The sequence below is a fragment of the Dipteris shenzhenensis genome, chromosome 29, assembly GCF_047967505.1.
Source record: "Dipteris shenzhenensis isolate YYH24624 ecotype China chromosome 29, Dip_SZ_1.0, whole genome shotgun sequence".
Classification (NCBI taxonomy): Eukaryota; Viridiplantae; Streptophyta; class Polypodiopsida; order Gleicheniales; family Dipteridaceae; genus Dipteris; species Dipteris shenzhenensis.
Window position 1 is genome coordinate 46,597,688 of NC_141624.1, and position 13,120 is coordinate 46,610,807.

A 13,120-nucleotide genomic window follows, 5' to 3' on the forward strand; every position below is an offset into this window, starting at 1 on the left:
CAGAAGGCAAGAACAAGTGGTGAGAAACAAAATGAAGTTTCGAGGAGCTAAAGCAAAAACGCAAGGAAGTTTTCAAGAAATTGCATGGCAATAAACCTAAAGAGAGGAAAGCAACATGGGAAGACATGATCTAGTTTGTCAAAGACCCTCTATGGAAGGGAGGGAAAAGAGAAAGTAAGTCATGTTTTTTCCATCAAAGCAGCAAACATCATCAAAACGAAGGAAGACGTAGGGAAAGGCCTAAAAAAGCTAACAAATGGAAAAGCTCTAGCTAGATACACAAGCACTAGTAGCAGAGATGCTCACATGGGGGGGAGAGAAGACAAAGAAAATGCTCACCAGAATTACAAACATGGCCCTAGAGGAAGGGTTTTCTTCAGAATGGCAGCTTAGCAGAATTGTACCAATCCACAAGGGAAGGAGACTGCACGGTGACAAAAAAGAGACCCAGGGAGTCAAGGCACCATCCCAAGCAGGGTTTTGCCCCAAACACTCGACAATAGACCATTTGGTGGCTATAAGGGCTGCATCAGAAGGATCCAAACATTTAAAAAAAGCTGACCTTTGTTGCTTTGTGGATTTCAAGAAAGCCTTTGACACAATTCCACGCAAAAAACTATGGGAAAGACTTTGATCCTACCTGGAACTATGGGAAAGACTTTGATCCTACCACCATGTACTTCAAATATCTACCAGATATCTCTAGAACTTGAGCCCGTGTGCTCCACCTCAAGCATATGTAGACTCTCCGTCCTTTGACCTCAGCTTCTTGCTGCCCTAGGAGACAGCCAAGGTACCAGCCCTTAGTAAAGCTCAGTCTGCAGCCTCTCTTGTCCTCCGGCGTGCTCGATCCTGCAAGGCTTGGTTTGCAAGTGTCTTTTACTTTTTCACTCCGCGAGGGATTCGCTGGTTGTATAGTTCCTCCACCTGGTTGTTAGCCCCAGTACCAGAGATCCCCTAGGCAGTGAGCTAGGTTTCTCTAGAACAGGCTGCTTTTTTCTTTCAGCCTTTTCCCAGTTTTTTCCATACTCAGCACCTTCGGGGCTGCTGTTTTGTATGAAGTCTTTCAAGCATTAATAGAAGGTTCTTTTCTTTGGGGAAAAAAAAAAATCAACTCCAGCAGCCCCGACCAGCAGAGCCAAATAAGCCACGATTGCAACTCGAACACCCTGTACGTATGCACAAGTCTATGAATGAGGAGGTCTTTTCTACCGACCCATCATTGCGTATCATGAACATATTTTGTTCCTATAAGATCAGGTGAGAGAGTTGAGGATGCACCCAGCGGATGCAATAACTAGAATCCAAGTGCTTGAAGGACCTGGCAAGCAGGAAGTAATAGATGAGGTTGTAAAGTCTTGCCAAGCTTCCCCCCCTACCCCCGAGTTAGTCTCCAAAGTCAAAGACTTAATACATACTGAAGTATAGACAGCCAAGCAGGAGGTCATTGTGGAGTTTGAAGCAAAGGCAAACAAAGTTGATATTCAAGAAAGAACATGAAGCCAGAAAAGATAATGCATTAAAAATCAGAATTGGGGGACTTCCAAACAGATGGCACAATGAGGAGGATTCATTCGATGATACCTTAGCACATGTCAAAGCAGCCATGCCTAACATTGACTGGACAGCAGACGAGGACGACAAGCCTGACAATCCTTATAAAGATGGTGTCAACATAAAGGACATGCTGTCATTACATTCAATTCACGAGATTTACGATTCAAAGTTCTACAACAGTACCAAGCTATGGATAGCCGAGGAACTCACAATAGCTCAACTGCAGGATAAAGCACCAGAGTTAGCCAAAGTGAAGGCTGCTAGGAAGGATGGAAAGTACGCAATGTACCGTGGAGGAATAGCCCTCGTTATGGAGTTCAAATCTAAACCAAAAGACTCTCAGTCTTAAAAAGATGTATGGACGATTATAAATGTTTCTTTTAGGATTTAATCTAGGTATTCTAAATAACTGGAGTTGCTTTTTGCACTCCATGGGAGCTGCCATGTGCCCTCTCTACGCTGATGTACTAGATGGTCCCCCATGGACGTAAATAGACACACACACACACACTCTCTCTCTCTCTCTCTCTAAAATCCACCAAGAACCCGGATTCACTTCCCACTATCCATGCCTCATCAGACCAACTTCGTATTGAGAGTGGACAAGTTGAGGGCATACCTCAAGAGAGTGGCATATGCACAATGTGCAATAGCCATGAGATCGAGTCAGAGGAGCATTTCTTTTTCAGGTGCCATGTGTACTATGAGATCAAGGTCGTTATCACTATCTATTTAGAGGTGGTGTCGGACCCCTGTCTAGCTTCCTCTCTTATATGGATCAGAGATGCCTCGCAACATTCATCCATGAGATCGTCACATATAGAGAGCACTAGCTCAAGACCCGAAGGAGGGGTTAGGGCACACAACCAGACTCTACCCAGAGCATAACCATGGAGGTTTTCCAGCCATATTATACTGACCAACAGATCATGGGTAGTCGACGAGGCCGAGATCCAAGAGCCAGTGACACAACAAACTCGACAACACGTTGACACACAGATTATGCTTGGGGATCTTCCCTCCATGTTCACTAGGCCAGGGGACATGACCGACGGGGTTACAATGTCTCTTGTCAGACGTAGGACTGCTGCTACGAGACCATAGGGGATCACACGCATGGACTAATGGTAGCGCTCTATCACAGATTTCCTATCATCATTGCCTCATTCATCACCGGGCCCCCCTTGAGCTTCCACGCTGGCCACAAGTCCAGACTTCTCTCATGTATTAGATCTAATTATGTAAGGAAATCCCACAACATAACTTTTGTTCCCATACAAAGGGTAGGTATATGGCTATGTTGGTAAACAGTAATGTTGAAGGGCTTTGTAAGAGTTCTCCAAGCTCACACATGTTTTTGCACTTCAGAATGCATGAACAAGTCAATTAATCTCTCCATGAGATGAATGCAAACCCTACCATCCAGTCCCAAATGCTAATTGTTGTTGTATTTGGTCAAACTTTGTTTCTTTGAAAACATTTTTGGATTTTGTTGTCACCTAGCCTTGTCAATAGAAGTTTCAATCATTGAGTTTATTACAGGATAGTTCTAGAAAGATGGACAGCTGTAAGGGTATGAAGAACATTTCACAGCTCTCTCTCTCTCTCTCTCTCTCTCTCTCTCTCCAATTAATTACAATCATGTGCAATGCAAAAGAACAGGGAAAACTTCTGATCGGACAAGAAGGTGCAACAATATTAGAAAGAAGATGGTCAGTATTACAGAATCCCCCTCACATGGAAAAGGACAATAAAAGTTGCATTCCTTCAAATGCCTACAATCTTGGCATGGAACAAACATCTAGTCAATTGAGGAATAATATTAATACATGAATGCAACCGCCTCCATGCGCAAAAGACACGGAAAAGGGGTGCATTTCTTATCAAGGACACATATGTTTAAGACTTTTAGGAAACGAATCTCATTTTACATTTGCTTGGGGGGCTTAATTTAGCTGGCAATCTGTGGAAATATCAAAACACAAAGATGCAAATACATTGAAAGACAAGAAGCCAGCTCACATTAAAACAAAGGTGAATTTAAAGAAGCAGTCCTTAATACACTCTGGACGTCTAAAAGTTTCACATTTTGACAAGCAGACCCTATTTCAAGAGAAATTGGAAGGCAATTTCAAGTTTCTTGTTTCCTCCCACAGAGACCACAATCAAACTCAATTAAACTCAATCTAATACACAATCTGGTTGCATCTCTTACCACATGCAAGTCTCCCTCCTGCATTGCCTGTTGTCAGGCTTAGCTCTTGACCTCCTGCCCAAATATTTCAGTTATCAGCAATACATTGTCTCTACCAAACATGTTACTGTTCACTTATCATTCATCAAATGAAAAAAAAGAAAACTTTTCTGAAACTGAAAACACTTCCAAGTCATCTCTCTCTCTCTCTCTCTCTCTCTCTCATGGAGAAGGGAAGGTGGGCAAGACCAGGGTACAAAGAGAAGAAGGAATATGTAAAATCTTCCCCACACGAAAGGTGGAAAATGAGCAGCATGTACTGCTCCTATGCTCAAATTACAGAAAGATATGATGATAACAGAGGCAACCTCAAATTTCTGCTAGGGCAGCCAGCTACAAAGCTTGGACATTATCTTCAAAAAAGTCTGGAACACCGCAACAAGATACTTGGACTAGCACACAAGCTAGTGCATCAAGTACTAACTACTAGCAAGTTTATAGTATTTTATTTCACCGGACGTAAAAGATCACTATTTGTTGATAATGATCACCAGTCCCATAGATCTTGAAGGGTGTCTCAAGAGGACTTTAATACAACCATATCATATCATATCATCTCATGCTCCCTAGCAGGGAAGATGCCCCAAAACCCATGGTTCGATAATGAGTGCCGAGAGATGAGATCCTATGTCATTCAGGAGCAGGCCCTGCGGCGTCTTACGAGGACTGAGGCACAGCAGATGTTACGCTGAGTAACTCGTCAGAAGAGACAAGCTTTTCTCTCACATCGGATGGATGAGGTTATCAGGTTTTTCGAGGGGGAGATCCCATCTTTGCCTAGGGACTCCTCTCTGAGGGTAAGTCACCCATCCCTATCACTGATCCAGAAGTTTAGCATACATATGTGACCTCACTCTATGATGTCCCGATGCAGACACCGCCGGACTTGTCTTCATACCCAGGCCCACCACGTCCTCTTTGTTCACTGCACAGAATGTACGGGCTGCGTTACGTCGGTTCCACAACTAGAAAGCCATGGACCATGAGGGACTGAGGACGTAATACTTTGCACATGGCCATAAGATCTTGGCTCCAATCCTAGCACAAATGTTTAATCATGCGGTCTGCCGTGGCTTCCCTCTTGCTTCGAGCACCACTACCATTGTGCCAATATACAAAGCAGGAAACCCAATGGATACGGGGAACTACCACACGCTCATGATAGGACACACTAGGCAAGATATATGGATCAGTGTTAGAACGATAGATCAGTTCCTATGCTGAGGCACATGGGTAGCAAGCACTTGGACAGGCAAGTTTCCGGCGACAACACTCCACCCTGGATCACATTTTTACCTTACGGGCGGTCATAGAGGAGGCAAGGTCGAGATCCATGAAATTCTAAGCCTACTTCGTTAACTTTTGGAAGGCTTTTGACACGAGCCTGATTGATACGGAGGCTTCTGGAGATGCAAATACCCGAGGACATGAACTGGGGTGTGATGAGCCTATATGACTCTGTTAGAGGGAGGGTACGTGCACCTCGAGATCTGTCAGATTGGGTCGAAAGCATGATCAAGGTGAAGCAAGGATTCCCACTCTCTCCAACCCTCTTTGGGCTCTACATTGACGAGATCACGACATTCATTGACCGCCTAGGAAGAGAGGGATCCCTACTTGCACATTTGATGATATAAATCCTATTGTATGCAGATGACATAGTTCTCATCTCCTCCTCTACAGCAGGTTTACAGTGACATCTTGAGGCTCTAGAGCTATTTTGCAGAGAGAGAGACCTAACGGTCAACCTTGGCAAGACCAAGGTTATGATTTTCAACACCTCACAAGCAGTGCTTCAGCAGCACAGTTTCACGTATCGAGGGGAGCCATTGGAGATAGTATAGGCATATACATATCTCAGAGCAATTTTCACAGGGCCTACCTTCACGATGACATATGCAGCTAGGGAAATACTCACACGAGGATAGGGAACCTTAGCTAGGCTCGAGAGACAATGCGGAAAGGCACACTTCCAGGATCCCCCGACGAAAGGATGACTTTTTGATACACTAGTGAGACCGACAGCGATGTACGCAGCACCCTTTTGGGGATGTGACTTACCGGCAACTGAGTAACGGAGATTTGAGAGACTACAGGTTGTCATGGGGTCCAGGATGATCAGAAGCAAGCCATCGGTTCCTCACCAGATCATACAAGCTAAGTTCACTATGACACCATTGTAGATTGGCAATCTTCCAGACAGTGACATATCTACACAAGGTGTTGGCCTTACCCCGAGGGAGATTACCGAGGCTAGCACTAGAGTTATCCAGACAACTAGCTGAGAGCGGGATCAGCAAAGCTTGGTATGCACGTATCTAGTATGGTTTCGATCTCAAGGCATTCTGATGGACTGTCTCCGCCCCTTCAGTATAGTCTGGACTCCCCTGCAAGAGTAGAGGAAGCAAAATGCAAGAGTGAGAGCAAGAAGGTGCAAAACGTCTGAATAGATGAGTGTTAGAGAAAGTACAAGAGTGGGAAGTCTTGTCTGAGTGACAAAACCTTATCCTATCCACTAACCGTAGTTAGGGATCTAATTGTGATTAGGGGAAAAAACCTCAATGAGGGAAAAGTGCCCCTAACCTACTTAATACATTGCACAAGGATGTGAAATTATGGGATTTTTGATTTGCAACTCCTGTTATTTGCATGACTGCCTTGAGCCTTTGGGGCGCGAGGGTCCGGCCATGGGGCGAGACTTGGGGAATTAAAATTCCCTAGTGGACCCTTGGAAATAGTGAATGTGCACCCAGTTACTAGGCAATTAATTCCTAGAGCCAAAGTGTGCAACAGGGGGGCCAAAACAGTGGTGCAAAGGAGCCAAATCATCAGCTGTGAGCTACCAGAGCCTACCAGGTGCTGCTAGAGCAAAATCGCATGTTACCAGGAGCTTCCTGAGCCTACCAAAGTAAATCGTCATCAGCCATGGTCAGTACAAGTGCATCCAGGGCTTGCCAAAGGAAAACGCACCAGATCCAGAGCCTGTTGCAAATTGTGATTTCTGCCAAGGTGTTTTCTAGAAATTGTGATTCTATTTCCAGGTCCTCCGGGATGTGCCAGGTGACTGCATCATGTTCGGGTTCTGTTTCCAAATGTTTCCAGGCTGCTACAAGAATTGCGATCTGTTTTCAGGAGTTTCCAGGCTGTCCAGGCTGTCCCAGGGAAATTGCGATTTGTTTCTAGGCTATCCAAGAAGATTGTGATTTGATTTCTGAAGGCTTCCGGGCTGTGCCAGTTGATTTTGGTAACTTTCCAGGCGTGGGTGTTTGTTTCTAACCTGCTTTTGGGGCTGTGCCAGAGCAGAATCAGCTTATCTCCGCAGGATCTAGGGTTTTCCAGCCAGGGTGACCTTTCTTTTGTGGATTCCAGGTAGAAGAAGGCTTGTCTTTGCCTACTTTTGCCATTCCCTGATTGATTGCTGGCTAGTTATTGCGTTTGGGTTTTTTTCGGCCCTATTGGGGCTGGTTGGGCTGAGCCAACTAGGTCGATTGGGCCAGCCAACCTGGTCTGTCCAGTCGGCCCAGATAGGGTCAGTTTTCTCAGCAGGCCTTAGGGCCTATATAAGGAGAGGCTCTTGGCCTCATTATCCAGCAGCCAGCAGTTCAAGGGCAGAGAGGAGCAGCAAGAAGCCCACACTCTGGGCCTATCTACAGAAGGTGAGAGAGTGCAACAAGGGCTGCAAACTTAGCCAGGAAGGGCTGGACCTTAGCTGTCTTTTAGGGCAGCAAGGTGCTGAGATCATCATCTTCTGGAGCAGCCATTCACAAGCAGGTTGGAGCAATGGAACAGCTATCTTGGGGCCTACATTCAGGAGGACCAAGGGGACCTGTGTGCTGCAGACAAAGCTTGGCAGGGGCTGCCCACCTGGGCTGATTCACAGGCAGTAAGGTGGAGAAGAACACACTAGACAGAGAGTCTACATATGCTCGAGGTGGAGCACGTGGGCTCATGGATCTAGAAGTGCTTCACATCTAGTAGGATAACCTTTTGGTATTGTATCTTGTCCTACTTTGTGGACGGACGGAAATATAAAGAGTTGCTTCTATATTTGTTTCTGAGCATTGTCTAGTTACTGGCTTGCACATCTATGCACATGAGTTGAAGAAGTTTGTGATTCCACACCCCACACCACACTGTGTGAGCTCCTGGGCATTAGTATCAGTCTTCCACTGTGTGTACCCTCTATTGGGTCATTTCTAACATGGTATCAGAGCCCAAGTAGGAGGCTCACAGGTGTGGGAGCCTGGAGACAAGGACCTTGCTGAATGATGACCCTGATTCAAATGCTCTTGGGAATCAACTTCCACGACTGCAGGGTTGTGCCCTTGCGAGAAGGAGGGTGACTCAGGTTCAGTCAAGTACATTTAAAGTTCGCAGTCCACGTTATCTGGAGATGTACTTTTGTTGCAGACCTTGCCAAAGGAAGGACGGGTTGAAACAAACCCTCAGAGCATGGTGCCTGAAAGACTCCACACTGTTCACTCATTATGAGGGGGACAACTGGAAGATCGTGACGGCTGAATTGCTCGAGTTCAAAGGCAAGAATGTGACAGAAGATGGTGGTGCCAGGAGGTGCTACCAGAGATGGACCTGTGTACCAGGATGGTGTGCGGAAGCGGAACCGGACTTGGTGGAGCAGGAGCCACTGGATGAAAAGCCAAGAAAAGATTTCGACACCGAAAGGTTCCAAAGGACTACGACCAAGGAGTTACTGGAGCATCTTCATCGACGTGTTGGCATTGGGCCGAGATGTGTCGGTGAGAGGGGGTGTTGGAAAGGTCACCTCCCCATCTGTAAACCCCCAAATGAGGAGAGCGTGGGGGAGGGAGACCTAGGGCAGGATGTGCCCAAAGAGAGATTACCTGGATGTGTGGATCTGGGACAGATCTGGAGCATTCATGGTTGGCGGGGTGTCCCAGGTAAAAGGCGCGATGACATCAGCAACGTACGGAACAGTACGGCGCTGCATATGTGGCTGGAGAGAGACTGGCAGAGCACAGAACCAGCAGGGAGAACAGGCACTGACATGGCGGGGGATGGGGCAGCACATGGCAGCCCATATGGAGGGCTGGTTGGGCTGCCAGCCAACCAGGCCCTATCTAGGGCTGGCCAAGGGCTCAGCCCCTGCATAGAATCGTGGGCCAGCAAGCCCTGGAAAAGAGAGCCCAGAAGGGCGATTTCCTGGGGCCAGTAAAGGGCCCTATTGGGGCTGGTTGGGCTGAGCCAACCAGGTCGGTTGGGCCAGCCAACCTGGTCTGTCCAGTCGGCCCAGATTGGGACAGACTGGTCAGTTTTCTCAGCAGGCCTTAGGGCCTATATAAGGAGAGGCTCTTGGCCTCATTCATCATCCAGCAGCCAGCAGTTCCAGGGCAGAAAGGAGCAGCAGGAAGCCTACTCTCGAGGCCTATCTACAGGAGGTGAGAGAGTGCAACAAGGGCTGCAAACTTAGCCAAGAAAGGCTGGACCTTGGCTGTCTTTTAGGGCAGCAAGGTGCTGAGATCATCATCTTCTGGAGCAGCCATTCACAAGCAGGTTGGAGCAGTGGAACAGCTATCTTGGGGCCTACATTCAGAAGGACCAAGGGGACCTGTGCGCTGCAGACATAGCTTGGCAGGGGCTGCCCACCTAGGCTGATTCACAGGCAGTAAGGTGGAGAAGAACACACTAGACAGAGAGTCTACATATGCTCGAGGTGGAGCACGCAGGCTCAGGGATCTAGAAGTGCTTCACATCTAGTAGGAGAACCTTTTGGTATTGTATCCTGTCCTACTTTGTGGACGGACGGAAATATAAAGAGTTGCTTCTATATTTGTTTCTGAGCATTGTCTATTTACTGGCTTGCACATCTATGCACGTAAGTTAAAGAAGTTTGTGATTCCACACCCCACACCACACTGTGTGAGCTCTTGGGCATTACTATCAGTCTTCCGCTGTGTGTACCCTCTGTTGGGTCATTTCTAACAGAGGGAACTTCATAGAGTCATCTACAATACGCCAGGCTGCAAGTTTTCTAAAGGGGAACGCACTTCAGTGGTGAACCACTATGCTTATGCAAAACACAAAACACCGCACCAAACACGTGGGTAGGTTTCAAGCAGGTGTTTTCAGCTGCGTGGCTTACCACGACTTTTGAAGTAGATATCATGACTGCTTGGCATGAGCTGAATTCCAATAATTGCCATAATTTAGAGGAGTATAACAGCAAGTTTTGGCTGGCTTTGTTGCCTGTTAGCTCCTAAAGGATTGTTCCTTTCACTAAACAAGTTGAGAAATATTGTTGCGGGCTTATTAAGGAGTTGAGAGACTACTGCACAAAGACTAAAGTTTCCAATATGTCTCAGCTTATCGAGAATGCTAGCACGGCATATGCTTTGATGCAGGGAAAGACTTATGGGTTCAAAAGTGGACAGAAGCAGGAATCTAAGAATGGATCTCGTGGAAATAAGTCTGATAGAAAAGCTAATCATCAAAAGGATGAACGTAATCGTTTGTCTCTAGAGGAACAACACGCTTTATATGAAGCTGGTAAATGTTTTATTTGCAAAGAGGATGGACACCGGTCTAGAGATTGTCCCAACTGTAAGAGAAAGGAGCCGGCTAGTGACACGGATGAGCCACGGAATGTTCCGAAGGGCAAGAGTTCCTAATTCCACAGCGGGTTGTTTACGGCTGTGGTTTTGTTTAGCGCGGTATACAGCTACTTGTAAAAAGAATTTTGTATGGCAGAGTCTGCCACTCTTTTCGGCATCTGATATTGGATGATGCATACGGTTTGCAAGATGGTGTTTTCCCTGCTACTTTTGGATGCTCTTTTGTCATGAGGTTTCGACAAAATGAGATTGCTCTTTTGTCACGAGGTTTCGACAAAATGAGATTGCTATTTTTGTCATGAGGTTTTGACAAAAATAAGAATGCTATTTTTGCCATGAGGTTTCGGTAAAATATGCATGTTATTCTTATCATGAGGATTCGACAAGATGGGAATGCTCTTTTTTGTCATGTGGTTTCGACAAAAAGAGAATGGATTCCCCTGGACCTTGGTTCCGGATGCACAATTCCTGGAAGTGGTCTGTGTCATACATCGTTGGCCGCGATGTATGTGGTCTACTAGTCACAGTGGTGTACCAGTCGCTTGGTTTGCAATGCTATACGTATTTGTTATCTGCAGCTCTACAAATCGTATATGCATTGTTGGTGATCTGTTGGCGACATGGTTGGCTGTCCACTCAGATTTGGATTTGATATCTCAGATACTTCGGATGTTCATGATGTACCACTAGTGTGGGTCTAAAGAGACGGCCATAGGTTGGTAAAGCATGCATGAACTATCCCTAGGAAGTACAGTCTGAGTATCTATGTGGTTTTAGCTTTCACTTCCTTCACAAAGGACCAGGCTTTTAAGACAAAGTGTATGAGCAGTATCGTACCTTTGCCAAGATCATCTTCAAGTTCATGAACTACAAATGCGCGCCCAACAACTGAAACTGGGCCAACCAATGGAATCTGCAGTAGCCCACGAGCAACCCACAACCACCTCATGAGAAAGACAGGGTTTAAAATTAATGCAAATAATTATCACAACCTTAAAGTTTTAGAAATTGTTTTGACAATGCCTGTCAATGCTGACCTGGAAATCAGTGATCGTAGCCTCTGCAGTACCTATTAAACAAATGTGACAATTGGAGTTAGTATATGCATCTCATGTGGTTCACTCTAAGAAACGGAATCTTTTTCTAGGCACATACCGTCTGGTCCAGCTATGACATTGCCAAGATCACCAGCGTGACGAACCTCATCTCCCGGAGCACCATGGGTTAACTTCTTGGGGTTGAAATGTGGTCCTAAATAAATTTAACAAATTCCAGTACGCAAATTTGCAAATGGCAATAGTGAAGATACGATGTTCAGATAGAGAATGGGGTCCTGTAGAGATTTAGCAATTCTAGAACGCAAATTACCGTAAATGACCATAGTAAAACAGATACAGAATGGGCCTAGAAAGTGCTATGAAATTTGTGAATGGACAATTAAAAGTGCACACCTGTTGATACACAGCCATTCGTTATGTCTCCATACTCATGCTGCACAACCACGGCTGGTTTTAAGGTTTTGGACATGGATGGTGCCTCTTTTTTCCTACTGCGTATTAAACAAGGAAAAGCGCTTAACATCACGGTCATTGAAGCTCTTACAACAATGGCATCCTACAATGTACGTACAAGATGAAAGCCGTGTTTGCCAGGTGTGAGCCCAGTAATTTTCAAGTTCACGGTTGTTGGACCTGTGGCAGTAATGCTAGATTTTAAAAGCTGTGTTAATATAAGAATAATGCACATGTTCTTTGCTTGTCTTACAAACAGGGGAGAATCTGTCGTCTGTGGAAATATTTGTACCAACTGACGCTGTAGGAAAATATTTAGAAGCTGAAGATTTCAAAAAAGCAAAATCGAAAGGCGGTGGAGCGGAGGGAGCGAATAAAAGAAACAAATACACTTGACTACTCTCTGGTCAGGCACAGGCACAGTCATGAAAGCAGCAACATTTTCAGCACATGAAATATCTTGAAAATGCAGTTTTTTTATGAGGCGAAATGAAACTGATTCAAGAATCCCGTACGACTAGCACAGGCCTTCCCTGGATATCGAAGGCATAATTGCAGCAGCGGTTTCAGGAAGCTCGCAATGTTCCCACTGAAGAATCCAATGCAACCAGCTTTCTGGGATAAAAATTATGCTAATCGTGGAATGGGGTCGGATGACAATCAACAATAAAGAGCAAAATGCCGACGTACCGCCCTCTGTCTGGGTGAGGTTGACGATTCCCTGGGCAGAGGAGTTGCCCTTCAAGACAGCAACAGCGGCGACAGGCTGGGCAGAGGGAGGGAGGGCGAGGGCTGGTGGGAGGGATGGTGAAGAGATGGCGTGAGCAGCCACTGCAGCGGCTATCAACGCTTGCAACGCCATGATGCTCTATCCGTAAGAGAGCGAACTTCACGTCTTTAAAAATTGTAGGTGACCTTAACATCACGAGTTAGATTAATTTTAGTGTTACCTATCACATTATAAACGATAAACGTGAGAGTTAATCTCGGACTGAATGCATAGTTGGAAGCTATGACATCAAGTCCATAGGACCTGGGTCCTGATATATGAAGGGTAGTGCTTTTATTATTCCTAGGGACTAAGATTAGTGCTCTTTAACAAATACATGAATAGGGGATTGCCCACACAAGCTTATGAGTTTTCCATGGAAATAGGGCCCCCCAGTCAATGTTTTGCAAGTATTAATTAATTAGTCCGCAAAGGTGGA

General features: G+C 45.7%; 1 protein-coding gene across 2 annotated transcripts in view; it reads right to left on the reverse strand.

Moving 5' to 3' along the window:
• The window catches only part of LOC147882927 (superoxide dismutase [Cu-Zn], chloroplastic-like), a 48,355-nt gene extending 35,542 nt beyond the window's left edge, over window positions 1-12,813 (reverse strand). For both annotated transcript variants that reach the window (XM_087400649.1, XM_087400648.1), the window contains exons 1-7: window positions 12,603-12,813; window positions 12,031-12,092; window positions 11,853-11,892; window positions 11,557-11,652; window positions 11,439-11,470; window positions 11,239-11,314; window positions 3,773-3,826 (exon numbers count right to left, since the gene is read on the reverse strand). In XM_087400649.1, coding sequence (XP_087256775.1) covers window positions 3,773-3,826; window positions 11,239-11,314; window positions 11,439-11,470; window positions 11,557-11,652; window positions 11,853-11,892; window positions 12,031-12,092; window positions 12,603-12,774 — 532 coding nt within the window. In that variant the 5' untranslated portion in view covers window positions 12,775-12,813. The remainder of the gene's footprint in view (window positions 1-3,772; window positions 3,827-11,238; window positions 11,315-11,438; window positions 11,471-11,556; window positions 11,653-11,852; window positions 11,893-12,030; window positions 12,093-12,602) is intronic.
• Between the last annotated feature and the right edge of the window lie 307 nt (window positions 12,814-13,120).